The sequence below is a fragment of the Pollachius pollachius genome (genome assembly GCF_949987615.1).
Source record: "Pollachius pollachius genome assembly, chromosome: 6".
Taxonomy (NCBI): domain Eukaryota; kingdom Metazoa; phylum Chordata; class Actinopteri; order Gadiformes; family Gadidae; genus Pollachius; species Pollachius pollachius.
Genome location: NC_136939.1, coordinates 12129084 through 12146232, shown reverse-complemented (window position 1 = coordinate 12146232; position 17149 = coordinate 12129084). Strand labels below are relative to the sequence as shown.

At 42.7% G+C, this 17149-nt stretch overlaps 2 protein-coding genes across 4 annotated transcripts; both read left to right on the top strand.

Annotated features, from left to right (window-relative positions):
- On the top strand, nucleotides 1-5703 carry LOC307076756 (uncharacterized protein). Its single transcript, XM_079737861.1, has 12 exons — nucleotides 1-140; nucleotides 683-854; nucleotides 2127-2307; nucleotides 2595-2920; nucleotides 3323-3438; nucleotides 3584-3632; nucleotides 3744-3786; nucleotides 4089-4134; nucleotides 4266-4343; nucleotides 4656-4725; nucleotides 4896-4953; nucleotides 5299-5703. Exons 1-12 carry the CDS (start codon nucleotides 136-138, stop codon nucleotides 5331-5333), a joined length of 1179 nt encoding a protein of 392 aa, XP_079593987.1. The 5' UTR covers nucleotides 1-135; the 3' UTR covers nucleotides 5334-5703.
- An 813-nt stretch (nucleotides 5704-6516) lies between these two features.
- Nucleotides 6517-16024, top strand: LOC307076627 (RAC-beta serine/threonine-protein kinase-like). Of its 3 annotated transcripts, none has more exons than XM_079737691.1 (14): nucleotides 6517-6597; nucleotides 7627-7791; nucleotides 7919-8047; nucleotides 8462-8573; nucleotides 9025-9175; nucleotides 9510-9695; nucleotides 9974-10039; nucleotides 10147-10215; nucleotides 10450-10572; nucleotides 10885-11013; nucleotides 12212-12426; nucleotides 13181-13268; nucleotides 13450-13552; nucleotides 13673-16024. In XM_079737691.1, the coding sequence occupies exons 2-14, from the start codon at nucleotides 7746-7748 to the stop codon at nucleotides 13750-13752; spliced, it is 1497 nt and encodes a 498-aa protein (XP_079593817.1). In that variant the 5' UTR covers nucleotides 6517-6597; nucleotides 7627-7745; the 3' UTR covers nucleotides 13753-16024. The 3 variants fall into 3 exon arrangements, with proteins under 3 accessions (XP_079593817.1, XP_079593818.1, XP_079593816.1); XM_079737692.1 differs by having other exon boundaries at nucleotides 6527-6761; nucleotides 9564-9695; XM_079737690.1 differs by having other exon boundaries at nucleotides 6527-6761.
- Nucleotides 16025-17149: the final 1125 nt, after the last annotated feature.

Sequence of the window (17149 nt, the reverse complement as noted above, 5' to 3'; positions counted from 1 at the left end):
TTCGCTTCGACAGGGAGGAAGAAGGAAGCATTCGATGAGTGTGGTGAAAGCAGCCAGGTTACTGGAGGCTGCTGTGCAACAGGCTGTCAAGACAGGGTGTGTGTGCCGGGTTCGCATACTGGCTGAAAGGGTAACATGGGGTGAGTCTTTCTCTTTTCAAGGACGGTTCTGTCTGGCTCCATAGTAGAATATGATGAATATGAGTACAGATAGAGAGTTTTGCATTATGACTGAGTCACAGACCTTGACGCCATGATGTACCATGAATAGGAAAGCAATTAGAGATGTGAGTTGTGAGTTGCTATAGTCTAGTTCAGACCATTGCACAGCCTATACAGTGGCCATAACTTAGATATGTAGATACTATTGTTTGCATTGTTTTGTTTTATTGTTTGTGAAGGGGGTGTGGAATTTAATGGAAATAAGTGTGCGCAAATTTACAATAGAGGATCTTCTAAAGTAGTGTGGGTTGGAAGTGAAGAAAAGGCTTGTTCTCGTTTTTAAAGTTTTCAATCGTGTGTGGAGAATTAAAAGTTTCAGAACCTCACAGGTTCAACCTCAGAGACACTCTCACACGCTCCTGTCCAATATCCTCCTCCATCCCTGTCAAATGTGTAGTCCCTCACCTCCACTGACCACCACCTACCCAACCTTTAATGCCCCCTGTACCCCCCTTCAACAGCGAGGCCAGTATTTGCAATGTGAAGGCGACCGTGATGACCTATGACGACGCACACAAGCGCTGGGTGACCGTGGGCTCCGACACGGCCGTCCTCAGCCGCGTCCAGATCTACCACAGCCCAGAGGCCAACACCTTCAGGGTGGTGGGCCGCAAGATGCAGGCCGACCAGGAGGTACTGCTACTCACATAGCCTCACGCACACACACACGCACACACATATATACACACACATAAACACACATATATACATACACACACATACATACACACATATACATGCACACATGCATATACGCATACCCACATGCACACATACATCTAAACACGCATACATGTGCGCATGCACACATACATACACACATACATACGCATGCACACACATTCCCATGCCTACACATACATACAAACAAACACACACATGTACAAACACACGTACACACGCACCCACACACGTAAACACACCCACACGCATACTCGCATACACACACACATATGTATACATTGACGCACAAATACACCAACAAACACACACACAGCAGTAGCGGCCTTCATGGATAGGACTAGGGTGACAAATAAGGCCTTTGAGATTTTGTAAAGACCTGCAGAAAATGTGTCTTATATAGTGACCTCATCTCTCCCTCCCTTGCTGTCTCTCTCTCGCTGCTCGCCTGATTATTATGTATCTATTCTGGAATACAAATGAATGAGGTGTGACACTGGTAAAAGAGGGTTAACCAAATGGATCATTTCAAAATGTCCCCAAATTCTGGCAATGTCTGCGCACATACTTACAGACGCACGCACGCACGCATGGACACACAAAAACAACCACATGCACACGCAAATACACAAAAAAGAGCCTATACATTGCAGCATATTTGGGTGAGAATAATTGGTTGAGATGATTTGAAACTGACCTTAGAAAACGGGAAGTGCGTGTCAGGCCGTGCCGTGACAGCAGCTTAATATAATTATCATCACAGGTTATTCACGCCAGGCATATCCTCTTTACAGAAATTTAAAAAAACCAGAGCTAAAAACTAATCCTGGCACTACGGTCGCAGAAAGTCGCGGTTGTGGTCTAATCTAGTTCAGAATCTGTTGTACTCTAGGGAGTTTAGCAGCTTCACAATCTCACACTGACTTTACTGAGAAGAACTTGCTCTGACAGCGAGAACTGTTATAATACACAATAACATGTACTCTAAGTTACAGTACACGTTCATGTCGAAACAATGACACCACCGAAAACAGTTATTCTGCAAGCTGCACATAGTCACAATAGTTCCGCCTAGTGTTCATATTGTGTACTGCAACACATTTGCCTCAGAAAGATTTTTTAAAAGATTCTGCTCACAGTTAAGTAATTTCTGCGTTATTATACTATAACCACTATTCACATAATATTTGATTTTTAACACACTACACATGTTGGTCCTGACAGGTGGTGATCAATTGCGCAATTACCAAGGATATGAAGTACAATCTGGCCTCTGCAAATTTCTTCCAACTGCGGGATTCCCGGCAGTTGTGGGGACTTAACTTTGGCAGTAAGGAAGAGGGCCCACTCTTCTCCAACTCGATCAAACATGCTCTGGAGACTCTGGAGAATGGTAACAACACAGGTAAATGAGACAAGCTAAAAAAGGACGCTTCAATTGATTGTCATACATCCTAGGATCAACCCCTAGAATCCTAGATGTACTGTTTAGTGAAAAAACGAAGTGCCATGACAGCCAACATACAACTACTACAACTACTACTACTAATAATAATAATAGTAATTCTGATATTAACTGTTTTGAATAGATTTAACTTGTATTTATAGGTTAATTTTAATTAATAACCGCATATGTGTGTTTACAAAGTGATCGATGATCAATAGCGGCCCAAACTCCGCCTTCTCTTATAGGTCCAGTTCAGGGCGGTCAGGGGGCGAGGCCAGTCGCTAGCCCTCCCTCTGCTCCCGCAGCTCCTCCTACCCCACCAGCGCCTCCTGCTCCTCCTCCCAAAGAAGTCGCTCCTTCCTCGGCCGGAGCTCCACCACCACCTCCGTGTCCACCTCCACCCCCAGGACCTCCTCCTGCACCTCCTGCACCTCCCCCACTCGGTGCAGCCTCGGCTAAGCCTAGTGGCAGTGAAGGAGGAGGAGGAGGAGGAGGAGGAGGAGGAGGAGGGTTTGGCGGAGATGATCTGGCAGCAGCTCTGGCAGGGGCCAGACTGCGTAAAGCGCCGAAGGTGAGTGTCAGGGTTAAGGCTGGTAATGACGACGGCAAAGGTCAACATCATCTGAAGAGAAGGTTGTAGCGTCTAATCGCTGATAAACGCTGAACCCCCTGCATAACTGAAACCATATTACACTACAAAGATCTCTGACAAATTAAAGTTGTCACGAGACCAAGGCTCTTGCTTTTTCAAATCTTCTGAATCAACTTCCTAAGTCTATATGAACCAACACGATTTCTTTGTTACAAATTGTGTGAACGTGTCTTATTTAACAGTCTAGGAGTTAAAACAGTTATTATGAAATTAGATGAACACGGGAACCGGTCTGATCTGCTTCGAAGGTGGGTCCAACTTCAGGGCCCTGCCGGGTGTCAGGTGATCATGGTGGTCATGGTGTTCCCTCTGTACCTCTAGAAAGAAGAAGACGCCTCCTCCCCATCGAAAGAGGCCCCAGCTTCTGGTGGAGGAGGTGGAGGAGGTGGAGGTGGTGGAGGACTCATGGGAGAGATGAGTGCCATACTTGCCAGACGGTAAGCTTGCCAGAGACTAATTACCCCGACAGCAATAAATCATTTTTAACTACTGAATCATGTGTGATTGGATGTTATCCCTGTGGTGTGATTGTGCTCAGAGTAGCAGTTCTGCCTTGCACAAAATGACGATTTATTCTGATAGGAGGAAGGTTTCCGATGTTCCTGCAGTTAAAAAGGATGAAACAAGAAATGTAAGTCATATCTCGAAGAAGGTATCCTGTATCAAGGGTCGAATAAATGTGTTAAAGAGGATTGTGCCTAAATGTTTAAATGATCCCCGGAACTGTCTGTTCTGTCCATAGGAAGGCTCAGACTCCCTGCCATCAAAACCATCAAAACCAATTGGTGAGCGTGTGCCCTTTTCTCAGATGCCCTTTAAAACATTTAAAGACCAGATCACACCATCTTAGTATACAATGTGTCAAGCCTTTACGTTGCCACACTAAAGTGAATCAATTGATAAACTGAATCTCCAACATTTGCTATCAGGAACAAAGGAAAATCCTCCCTGAATTTCAGAATATTGTATTATATTTAATATTTTACAAAGCAGCTATCCTTCGTTGTCTTTCATACATGCATGGAAAAACGGATACACTAAAAAATCATCCCATTACTATGTTCCGTCATGTTATTCCACAACCCAGATACCTTTGTTAAGCCCCAGGGAAAGGCCTCGTCTACCTTGCCTCGGTAAGAATGCCAATCCATCCATTATCCATCCGCTATCCATCCATTATCAAACCAAAAAGATCTCTTTGGCGCCTTGAACATCATCTATCATCAATGATCTGGCCTTGAGTGCTGTGCTTGTGTCTCAACAGGCCTAAACCTTCGACCGTGATGCAGAGGGAACCCAGCATCAGCACAACCAGCCCTGTCTCCCCGTTCTCCCAAGCTAGGTACAGTGGTCCTCTCTCTCTCTCTCTCTCTCTCTCTCTCTCTCTCTCTCTCTCTCTCTCTCTCTCTCATATTGAACGTCTCACTACTATTTTGGGATCACACATCATATCTGACGTCAATGAGATGTAATCTAATCGGTTGATTAAATGTACTAATCTATATGTATGTATTGGATGAATTGTTGATGGCATTGTTAGTGTAATTTTGCTGATCCTTATCAGCAATGGCAACTCTTATTTCAGCTGGAGAGTGTGGTTTTTCAGTTTCCTTTGTTGTTCATCCTGTTTCATGTAATTGTGTCTCTTGAAAAGAATGAAGAACATGAAAACAAACCCAGAGAGTCCAACACCCGAAAGGACTGATATGAAACAATTCAAAGAGGTTGGTTTGGGACATCTTGTTTTAAATATTTATAATTCCCCTCTTCATGATATAAATGTTATGATTTGATGGAACTGGGGTCTAACAGACATAGAGCAGATCTTGGGCTCTTGTTTTCTAATTTTCTAAACACACAAACTGTGTGTTACATGTGCTTGTGTTTGTAAAAGGACATCCTCCTGGAGGTGAAGAAAGAGCTTCATAAAGTGAAGGAGGAGATTATCAAAGGTGAGTCCAACAGTGTCAATATAAAGGGGTATAGGGTTTGTCAGAATGCATTATGGGAGTTTTTGTTGGTGATACTGCGCCATATTGACAGGACTCAAGAGCGTTGTAATCCTTAATCAATTAGAATATTCTGTAATCTAGGTGATGAAAACGTTGTTTTGCTCTCATGAAAAATGCTGTGGCATTTTTAAACACGACAATGTCTTCCCTTAATGACGAATCGTTTCAAGATTAATTACTTAACAATCACCAACAAAACATTACTACACAATAACATTATAAGTAACATCCAATGAAGCTCTTGACGATGAATAAAATATAACCTTTTTCATACTTGACTTTCAGCATTGATTGAACACTTACAAGGATCAGAAGTCTGAAGATTTGCAAGAGATGGAAGCAATGAATTCAATGTTTGCCACAGGGTGTATTTTGTCCATTATTCAGTACATGCTGCATAGAGTTGTACGTTGACAATAAAAAGGATCTGAGAAATGTTTGAAAATTCCTTCAGAGTTCCTACAAAAAATATTGTATATTGAGTTCAAATCATTGCTAATAATATCAGTAAAAACATTAGATTTTTTTGTTGTTGCTGTGAGTGTGTCTGCATGCGTGTGTCCATGTGTATGTTTGGTTGTCCTTGTTTTGGTGTGTTAGGTTTATTAGATCATAAGAATTCCCAGATGTTGAGAAAATGTCTTTAATAAAAAAACAGCATCATCATTGTTGAGAAACAACTTGTTTCATTACCTTAACATAACATAAAACGTGTTACATTTAATGTGTTCTTCGTGTTTAATGTCTGGTATTTATTCTTACTTTACCTTTCGATTTAGGGGATTTAGCAGACGCTTTTATCCAAAGCGACTTGCAATACGTACTGTTTCTCTTTCTCTTTGTCGGAGAAAATGAAACAACAATATATTGCTGTCGTTCAGAAAGGATGTTCATAGAACAAGTGCCAAGCACTTGCTAGGTTAACCCATTTCCTGTATGCAACAAAGATATCACAGGTAAGATGCTACACAATGCAAGTTCTATTTTAAAGTGCCAGGAAGTAGAAACATACAATAAGTGCATAAGAGAGTGTTTTTAGAAGGGTAAGCGAGGGGAGGTAAGGGAGGTGTGGGGTAAAGAGGGAGGTCATGCAGAGTCCAGGTACAATCTGAACACGTGAATCCTGAGTCTCTTGCGGGAGCTGCTGAGCGACTCTCCAGTCCTGACCTCGGCAGGGAGCTCATTCCGCCATTGCAGCGCCAAAACAGAGGAGAGGTGTGACTTTGTGCGTCCTTTGCTTACATTAATGGACATTCTAACATTATCATTGTCACTATCACTAAATCACTAAATGTGTTTTTGGAATTCCCCAGCAAATACTTTAGATTAGAAAACTTCCTTGAAGTCGACCTTGATTGTGTCCAAGGATTTACTCAGAAGAAATGACAAAAGAAAGGTGTTTCTAAATGAAGATATAAACATGTAGGCCCACCTCGTCCTTACCTGTAGGGGGCGGTGTGGCCCGACCGAACACTGACTAACAAATGTCAAGAAGAAGAAATCCCATGGTGTTTTCCTTCTTGGGTGGATGGCCTGCTCTGGATTTAGCCTGTCAAAACTGCTCTAAGACAAGAGCAACGTGGGGTAAAGAGAGAGTGCAGTGTTCACATTTTTCCGCTTTGTCATTAAAAGCATAAGCGGATCGTTACTTTGGAGTGTGTTCACCGCAGAGCAGATCGGATAAGTCACTGACTGGCATGTTTCGCTACTAGCAAGCTACCAGCACAGAAAGGCATATGATCGCGAATGTAAGCCATTAATCTCTCTCCATAAACCGACACTTTATTTATAATGCCATGATATTTGCATGTGAAAAAAGGGGTCTTTGCTACACCAAATAGAAGGAGTCGTTAAACGAGGAGATTATTGTTAATTTGCGTTCAACGTCTTCAATCCACCGCAACGTGTTTTTAACTCGGATTGCATTGAGATAAGTGCAAGTATCGTTCACCAAGTTAAATTTACTGGAACTGCTGTTGTTGAAGAAATGGCACTTATGCTCTAGATTGCGTTTAAAATCAACTATCAACTTGAAAATACTTTGTAAAGTGCGAGTCAACTAAAGTCCACTTGGTTAAAATGCATTCGTGTAAATGTAACGTTTAGCGGCCTTGCAAAAGGTAAACTATTTCCTTACCTTTTCGTTGTTTGAGACATCTTTATGATGTAACCTTTTAGTTATTTAGAGATCAATGTCCATATCAAGCCATAAACAGCCGTTACAATTGCTTTCGTTTGATTCGTGTTGATTTACTAATAACTACTCCTAAGTTAAGGTTTGTAACCAATAAATATTACCCGCAGAGATGACATAATTGTGAGCTACCCGGACTGCTGAGATAACGCTGGTGAACATTAAACGTGGCCTTGTTTACATGGATGAGGTTACACACCAAAACGACATGTTTTGTTCCGGGTACACTGACAGATTCTTGAAATGTCAAAACACTAAACAGCCCATCTGATTCGATATTCATAGTCTGAACACAGTTGTGCAAGTTTGACTTGGTCAAAATACTATCATGAGTAATACAAATTGATCAGTGCACAGGTTCTGTTTGTTTAACTGTTGTCGTTTTTTTATTCCCTTGTACAACTTTTGACATTCTGCAGGTGGTGTTTGAACTTGTTGACACTCACTGAGACCTGAAAAGGCAACAACAGAAAGCCGTTCTCCCCTCCCCAGTCTCCTTTTGCTGACCCTCTCTGAAAAACAGCATTTTCTTTCCACCATGAATGAAGTCAGAACACTCAAAGAGGGCTGGCTCCTCAAAAGAGGTAGAAAACCTGATTTTCTACAAAATTAGGGCTTCGGCTGCTGAATTGACTTATTTTCAAATGAAACTGTGCATCGTTTTGTGCCTGTTATTAATGTTCCAAAACATTTTTTTTCTGTTGCGTCCAGGAGAGTACATTAAGACGTGGAGGCCCAGGTACTTTATCTTAAAAAGTGATGGCTCCTTCATCGGCTACAAGGAGAAGCCAGATCTGAATGACCAGAGCTCACCACCCCTCAATAACTTCTCAGTGGCAGGTCAGTTTGTAGGCTCTTGTTTTTGTATATTTAAGAAACTATTGCCTTGTGCAAGCAGTTTCAAGGATGACCATGCTGGATAGTAACTAGGGAAATAACTTGCTTTCATGGCTGAGTTCCCGTCGTTTTGCGATCGATTGGGTTGCGTATCCCCCATTTTCAAAACCAAGGGGTGTTGGGGACTTTTGAAGCGTCACCAAAGAAGGAACTGTGTCCAATAAGCAAAGAGGACCAACCAATTACCGTTCCTTAAAAAATGCTAATTCTATAAATAATTATAATTAGCAACGGGTCATGTGTTAATCAGAGTACATTCCCATATACTAAGATAACTCGCAGTAACTCAAAGATATCGTGGCATGTATTAATGTAAAATGTAGAATATCTTAGCAACATCCCCTTTCCCCGTAACAGAATGCCAGTTAATGAAGACTGAAAGACCCCGGCCCAACACATTTGTCATCCGTTGCCTACAGTGGACCACCTTCATTGAGCGAACCTTTCACGTAGACACCAATGACGAGAGGTAAACAAGAGCTATACACACATTATAGCTAAAACACCTAATATGAATGGAAAATAAACTGACAGCCATGCAATCATCCAATGTAACAGTAAGTCTTCCAATGTGGTCACCCCTGCTTAATAATTCATAGACTCACTTTATTGTAAGACATTAAAAGTGAATTAGAGTGAATCAGCGTCCAATGTCCTAATGGCATGCATATCTTTCTAATGAACCAATATATGTATGATGGTATAAATAAGGGTCTTTGTGTGCAAAAAGCGCTGTATATATATTATTGTACTAGTTTAATTAAAATTCTGGTTGATGGTAGCTCTCCTTATCCTGTTTGCTCTGTCAAATAAAACTGTCCTAGATAACTTTTAATAACGGCAGATACTACAGATGACGTCGTGAACTAAAGGAACAAATGAACTTATAATTTATTTCTCTCACCTCCCCCCCTCCCCAGAGAGGAGTGGATGAGGGCCATCCAGGCGGTGGCCAACGGGCTGAAGATGCGTGAGGAGGAGGACGAGGAGCCCATGGACCTGTTTGGCTCCCCCAGCGAGTGTAGCCTGGAGGAGATGGAGGTGGCTATGTCCAAGAGCCGTACCAAAACGGTGAGAACCAGAGAGACAGACAGAGAGAGAGACACTGTTGCGGTCAACTTGTTGTGTGGGGATTTTAGGGTCTCACCTTGATGAAGTTTGTAGTTGCAACATCTTTATTCGATTTTGTGCCAGAATATTGTTTGGTAAACGTGCCAACAGAGAACTGACTTTTTTTTTATTTGAGTGCAATGGAAGGAATGTTGTCGGACCCTGTGAAAAGGCTTGGTAGAAATAAAAATTTCACAACGCATGCAGTTGGATTGTAAAAAAAGCTAAAAACATTTCCGTTAAAGAAAAGGGATGTCTCCTATCCATCTAAAGTTCCAGTGTATCATTGTGCAAGGTAATGAAGAAGAAAGAAGCTGAATCGGCTCTTTCTCCCCTCACTCCCTCCCAGAACATGAGTGACTTTGAATACCTTAAGCTCTTGGGCAAGGGGACCTTCGGCAAGGTGATTCTAGTCAAAGAGAAGTCCACCGGCGTCCACTACGCCATGAAGATCCTCCGCAAAGAGGTCATCATTGCCAAGGTAAATCCAGAAAGATCTGCTTACCATTACTATTTAGTTATAGCAAACACTTAATCCAGAACACTTGGATTGGAGAACTGTGTTATTTGTTATTTTATATCATATTCAGAATTAATTTCTGGAATATTATATTTAAATGCCTTAATTTTCATCTTCAATATATTACATACAACGGCCCCAATTACTAATGTCTAGATTATTTGTGTTCAGCTAGGAATCTACGAAGATTTCTCATATTCAGTTTTCTTGTGTGTGTGTGTGTGTGTGCATGTACGCAGGATGAGGTGGCGCACACGGTTACAGAGAGCAGAGTGTTGCAGAACATGAGACACCCTTTCCTCACGGTGAGAACAGCGTAGCGAACCTCGATTCAAGGCCTTATTCCGCTCTCGAAAACAAAGTTTGTTGACGATTTATTCTTATTGTTCCATTTTCCCCCCTCCTTCCCCAGACATTGAAATATGCTTTCCAAACGCACGATCGGCTGTGCTTTGTGATGGAATATGCCAACGGAGGAGAGGTGACTACATGCACACACACTCACGCACACGTGCCAAATACATGAATTGAGTCATACGTGAAAATCGACAGATGACTCATCATGAGAACCATAAAGATCTTACCCTCCCCCTCCCATATGTTCTTAACAGTTTCTCTTTTGCGCCTCATACTCACCATAAGTGATCAACTCAGTTTTAATGTTTCCTTACGCCTCCCTCCCTCTTTGCTCTCCTGCCCTTATGACATTTTTAAGCTCTTCTTCCACTTGTCGCGAGAGCGGGTTTTCACGGAAGACCGGGCGCGCTTCTACGGCGCCGAGATCGTGTCGGCGCTAAAGTACCTCCACTCACGTGACGTGGTGTACCGGGATCTGAAGGTGAGAGGCAGAAACTTCCGTCTGCTTTTGTCCTGGCCTCTCTATAAGGCTCTGTCTCCAGCCCCACGTAGGCTGGGTTTCCTGGGTGTAGGCTGTGGTTTATTTATAGGACAACATTTCAGACACAGGTGTTACTCCCATTTTTTTTGGGATCGGAACAGTGTCGATTGTTGTAAAATTCTAATAGTCAAACCCGTATCGGACTAGGTGTGAAAGAGATCTGTGAAATTGTGAACCAATTTTGCAGATCAGGTGAAAAGATGGTGTACACAACTCCCACCCATTTCGTTATTTGTGGAATTTCCCTCTCAGCTGGAGAACCTAATGCTCGACAAGGACGGCCACGTAAAGATCACAGACTTCGGCCTGTGCAAGGAGGGCATCACCCCGGACGCCACCATGAAGACCTTCTGCGGAACCCCCGAGTACCTAGCGCCCGAGGTGAGTGTTTAAAGATCTCCTATTATGCTACTGTTCTGGTCTTAATTTCTTATTCATGACTCCTATAGGGCAACCTGACTCACAGCACAAAAACGATGTAGATTTTGAGGAAACTCTTCCTCTCATCTGGGCGCTCTCAGCATTCTCTGTCAACACTCGGCTTCGTCCTTCTCCGCCCCCTCCCCCTCCTCCCCACTCCGTTGTGATTGGCTACCTTCCGGAAGAGCATGTTGCAGGATTACCATACATGGAAAATCTGGATTGTTCTACGTAGATAAATCCCGGAAATTTGAACAAATGAATGGCGACCGGCATCCCTAGTGTTTAGCGCTCTGCACAGCCACCCCAGATGGTCAGCAGGGAATAAGTCTAAATGCATGTATGTCATTATTTGACACTTTACTATGGTTAAACATGACTATAAATAATTATAACAATGTTTATAGGTCATAAAAGTCGAAAAAGCATAATAGGTGCTCTTCAAGGACTTGCATACTCGCACGGCCATGTTCTGTGGTACCACGTTGCGCAACTATGCGGTCACGCCGTAGACTACTGCGGTCGCGTTGCGCAATACTGCGGCTGGGTTAATAGACATGAGTTGACGTGACGGACAACTCCAGAGGTTTGCTGTAGATAAACAGAGTTGAGACCATTTGTTTTTGGAGAACTTCCTGATTGCAGAGTTACATTTGTTGAATTGAGTCCAAGTGACACTTGGAGTTGGATGTTTGTATCAAGAGCTTTTGCTAATATGCTCTTGTGGGGTTGAGTGAATTGAAAGGTGAAAGCTGTGTCAAACATAGAAGATCTGCATGACTTGAAACAAACAAATACCAAGGAAAGTGGGGGAACTTTCCACTAGGATTTGTCTTTGGGCTTGGAGCGTCAGTTCTTGATTTCAACATCGGCAGCATTTCGCTCCCTTATTGAAATGTGTATTCGTTATCAACACTTTACAATGTTTTTTTTTATGACATAATTCCGTTTCAACCATCTTAGCCTTCACTAGTGAAGATGTGTTTGGACATGGCCCTAGACACTCCTAAACCAACAAGCCCAACTCTCTGCAGAAGGCGAATTTACCACGCATATGTTTATTTATTTTTGAATCACGATGAGGGGGCTTGACTGGGGTCGACCCCAACAGATTCTCGGTGGGCATTGTTAAACCGAATCTCCACCCTCCGCCCCCCAGGTGCTGGAGGACAACGACTACGGCCGGGCGGTGGACTGGTGGGGCCTGGGCGTGGTCATGTATGAGATGATGTGTGGCCGGCTGCCCTTCTACAACCAGGACCACGAGCGCCTCTTCGAGCTCATCCTGATGGAGGAGATCCGCTTCCCCAAGAACCTGGCCCCTGAGGCCAAGGCCCTGCTGGCAGGCCTGCTGAAGAAGGACCCCAAGCAGAGGTAGGCCTCTCGGGCAGGTGCCCGCTGTCCACCACACTGGGGCTGCAGCCCTCCTCAGGAGGCGGCCCGTCTGCTCCAGTACTGTTCCATCCATACCTTCTCTGGGATCGATAATACCGTAGGCCACGTTTAGTCCAGAGCATCCTACAATGCCGTGCGTGTATACGTTTATTGCATGGGTGACCCCCTGGGAATGGAACCTCTTAAGGTTTCAATGTGTAAGATTGAGCCCCTCCCAGTTAGTAGGCGGAGATTTGTGTGTGTGTTTTGTGTTCACACTCACTGGCTGTGCCACTGAGTGAGTAAACTAGTGTAGCTCAAGCAGTTCAGCGGCTTGAGTGAGAGGCTTCCCAGTGTCGATGGGAAGATTCATGTAAACAAGGAGAAAAGGCTTTTTTTTTTCTCGATTTATAAGTTATAGGATGTGATTTTATTGATTTATATTATTGAAATCCCTATAGATCAGTATTGACTATAGATATGTACAGATAAGATATGTGCTAGTTGAAATGTAACACATTGTGACTTTTAGGAGTTAATACTTAGATTCCTAGTATTGAAGCTTCATGCTATTGTTAAAGAAAGATGAATCTCTGTCCATAAAGCAGAAAATCTAGTACTCTTCTTTCATGGCTTTTGGAATCATAATTATAGTATGGACACAGGCAACAATAAATTGTATTAACTTGGCTCTGGTGTGTGTGTGTGTGTGTCCGATGAGTTCCTGAATAAAAATGTTTTTCTTGATTGACAGGTTAGGGGGCGGTCCTAATGATGCCAAAGAAGTGATGGGCCATGCCTTCTTCGTGTCCATAAACTGGCAGGATGTGATCGACAAAAAAGTAAGGAAAATTCTTGAAATATGCAGGCATGTAAAATATCTGCTGAGGCAAATTTTTGTTGGACAGATGCTTGAATCATTAATATCTCTATTCCGTCAACTCTTAATAACATACAAATATGGTCATCTGGGGGGTCTATGAATCCAACCTCTAACACAGTCCTCTGCCCCCTGCTCTGCAGCTCACCCCGCTGTTCAAGCCCCAGGTCACGTCCGAGACGGACACCCGTTACTTCGACGACGAGTTCACCGCACAGACCATCACGCTGACACCCCCCGACAAGTGTACGTGTGCTACCCACTGTCTTCTTGACTGGTCGCTCATTAGGAGGGCGGGGGGGTCATCGCTGTAGGGACCTGAAGTCTCCTGCACGTACTCACCCTTGCTCCTTTTTGTTTCCACAGATAACAGTCTGGACTGCGAAGACACCAGCAATCAAGCGCATTTCCCACAGTTCTCCTATTCTGCCAGCATAAGAGAGTGATAGCATCTCAACCCCCTACATATACACATATACACACTGACACAAACGCGCGCACACACACACACACACACGAACGGAAATACATGTAGGAGAAACGCAAGGTGACTGTCTGCTGACCCGGGTGTCCAATCAAAAAAAAAAAGGATCTATAACAAATAAAAGGAACTGAAAAGAAAGTGCCTGAAACCTGGCAGCCATATTGTTTTGATATACTGTAAAAAACAAACAAAAAAAACAGACGTCAACAGCTCTGTCGTCCACACTACGGACAAGCCTGCTAGCATGCTGGCTGTACTGTATCAAACTGGACCCTTCAGTACCTCACTATGTCATCTGCACAAGTATACACACACACACACATAAGAAAAAAGATATACAATCAGGTCTACCATATATCTATGTTTGGGTGGCCTCTATTATAAACTGCTGCTGCTTTTTCTTTCTTTTTCTTTTGGTTTCTCCCACCCCCCTTTTTTGGACGTAACACCAAGCCGTTTATTTTCAGTAACTTCTTTTATATCCCCCCTCTTTTCTCGCCTTCTTAATGTCATGGTATTATACTAAGCCATGCAGATATCGCAATGACTCTTCAAGTGCTCTTTCCTGGAAGCGGAGTGTAGCATTTAGAGAATGGGTTTCTTTTTCTCCCTTTATGGTTGGCTATGATTCTACTTCTCCTTATTTTTCTTTATATTCGGAGAACACTTTGGCATGAAATCCAAACTGAATGTCATCGCTTGATTTGAGAGAAAAAAAAGAAGCACATAAGGCAGCAACGTGTGTGTGTGTGTGTGTGTGTGTGTGTGTGTGTGTGTGTGTGTGTGTGTGTGTGTGTGCGTGTGCGCGCGATTGTATACGTTAATGGACCGGCCCAAGTCCGGTCCGAAAAACGACTAGAGGAATTAAAGCTCTCACATTGGGAAACAGACAGAAGATGGCGGCTGATTGTGAAGATGTATCACAGTGCAGAATCGTCAGGAAGGGGTAGGAATGGGCGCGTCCTTTCTTTTTTTTCTTTTTCTTTTTTTTTTTTTTATCTTATGCAATATCAACTTTAGAACATGTATTATCGTTTGATCTCGTCTACGAATGTGATCTCTTTAATCTATCGACGTCCAACGCTACATAGCAAAAGAGTGCTGGGGAATTGGGGGAAAATTGCTGAATGCACAAGATGTATATGTTTTTGTTTTGTTTATTTTCGTTTATTTGCAATGCAAGGGGTCTAATTCTACCTTCTTTTTTTTTCTTTCATCAGTGAAAAATACACAGCTGCCATTTTTTAAAGGAGAGGGAGTCAGTAAGCACTTAGTTACTCAACGTAGACCTCAGTTTCGTACAGACCGTGACTTCCCCCCCTGCTATGCCAACGCCAAGTGTAGCGAAGCATTTATGAATTGAAATCGACCCAGAGCATCTTAAGCCTTAACGGACAGCACTTTAAGAACGAGCTTTCTGAGTATTAGGAGCATAATGTGACATTTTCCAAGGCTGCAAAAAAAAAGACAAAACAAATGAATTGGGTTATATAACGTGCCAGATGGTGATTTCATAATCAACAATCGGATCGGTATTCAGGAGTGCAGGCTTTCAAAGCGTTGGAAGTTTTCACGTTTGGTATTTGATGCTGAGATCATCTGTCACGGGTCATCTAAAGACCTAGCTGTATAGTTTGCCTGATGTGATGGTGTTTTCTGCTGCTGGTCTGGGTGCTATGGCAGAGGGGCTACACGGCATACAGGGGGGGCCGCCTGCATTGTGAACCTGGCCCCTTTTTCTTACCTTTTTTTATTTTTTTCAGTGCAATTGATCTGACCTCCAAGGAAGTCTTGTTATGGTTATTTTCCTGTTTTTTTGTTTCCGTTTTTCAAACTTATCTAAGTCTGCGTGAGTGAGTCATATCATTCAGCGGTAGCGCGGTTACCGTTTCAACATTTCATCACCAGGTGTGTTGTGAATGAATAAATGAAATAATATTTGTGCAACCAATGTACTTGGTGCTTTGCTACTGAGCGATTGGCAAGAGTTCAAGGGGGCGGGTAATGCCCTTTTGAAACTTTTTCATTACTCGTAGGATCCTTTGTCCTGACATTTGGAAATAATTTCTGTTATATATTCAGTGTCTCTTTGTTTTCCTGTGTTACATTTAAACTTGCTGTCCCCCCCCCCATCTTCCTTTTACCCTGGAACACGTCCCTTCCATCCTCTCAAAATTAAGGAAACTCAAAATGTCTCGAAAGCAATGTACTTTTTACAATTGCGTTATTTTCAAGCAACCATTTCTATTTGTGAATGAATGTAATTCCAAAAAGACAATGATTGAATACATGGTTTTTATCTCTTCATTTTAATGCTCTTTGTGTGTACGTCTTGAGTCTTATATTAATGACCATACACATTTCAAATGCACCATCAACACAAGCTGTATGATTGAACAGGATTTGTCCACACATACAGGGCTCTGAAAGTGATAGTCAATTAATGATTTATTTAAGTTAATCTATGGGAAGCCTCAAGTCATATTAGTTTGGATGTTCACATGCTGCCTGGGGCATTCAGGGAGTATGGGATTCTTTCAAGCAGCCTTTACCAGATATATTACTCTGAACTTCTAGTAGCTTGGAATTTTATCAGTACAGCAGTCTATTATATTCTGTTACGTATTTTAAACATAAAGCTACCCACACATAGCCACTAGGAAGTAGGATCGAACACATAGGCTGCAATTACCATTCATAGCCACTAGGAAGTAGAATCGAACACATAGGCCGAAATTACCACATAGCCACTAGGAAGTAGGATCGAACACATAGGCCGCAATTACCATACATAGCCACTAGGAAGTAAAATCGAACACATAGGCCGAAATTACCACACATAGCTACTAGGAAGCAGGACCCGACATGTTGAGCTGCTATAACTATTCCAGCCATAGAGGGCAGCACCTTTAGACAGGTGAGGAGGGCGAAACCAATACGTCATATAGACTACGCTTACTCAGTATTTAAGCAGGACCTGAAGCCAACGAGATCAGAAACATCCGGCAGTCCATACTAGGGAGTTAAGTAGAGAGGTCTGCTGTTTGTCGCTCACACGCGTGTCCATACAATTCTCATCTTTTGCTTCATAGTTACCATACCAAAATACTTTAACAAATAAAGTGAGTTCAAAGCGATCCCGATTAGACTACTTTCTTCAAGAACGCAACAATTCATTTTACTGAAAATCATTTCGGATTTTCATGAATAAATGTTAACGGCTGAAATGATTGCATAGGTTATACAGTAGTTCGTGGGCCTACAGTCGTCAATGAAAATGTGCCATATGTCAGGAAAAGTACCGAAAAAATATATTACATAATTGTGTGTGTGTGTGTGTGTGTGTGTGTGTGTGTGTG

What these genes read in the sequence shown, in the direction of transcription:
- LOC307076627 (XM_079737691.1), top strand. Translation starts at nt 7,746, where the DNA reads ATGAATGAAGTCAGAACACTCAAAGAGGGCTGGCTCCTCAAAAGAG. An exon ending in GGGCTGGCTCCTCAAAAGAG is followed by an intron (nt 7,792 to 7,918) that starts GTAGAAAACCTG and finishes TGTTGCGTCCAG; the next exon opens with GAGAGTACATTAAGACGTGG. An exon ending in TGGTGTACCGGGATCTGAAG is followed by an intron (nt 10,573 to 10,884) that starts GTGAGAGGCAGA and finishes TTTCCCTCTCAG; the next exon opens with CTGGAGAACCTAATGCTCGA.
- LOC307076756 (XM_079737861.1), top strand. An exon ending in AAAAGGATGAAACAAGAAAT is followed by an intron (nt 3,633 to 3,743) that starts GTAAGTCATATC and finishes TTCTGTCCATAG; the next exon opens with GAAGGCTCAGACTCCCTGCC. An exon ending in AAAACCATCAAAACCAATTG is followed by an intron (nt 3,787 to 4,088) that starts GTGAGCGTGTGC and finishes TCCACAACCCAG; the next exon opens with ATACCTTTGTTAAGCCCCAG.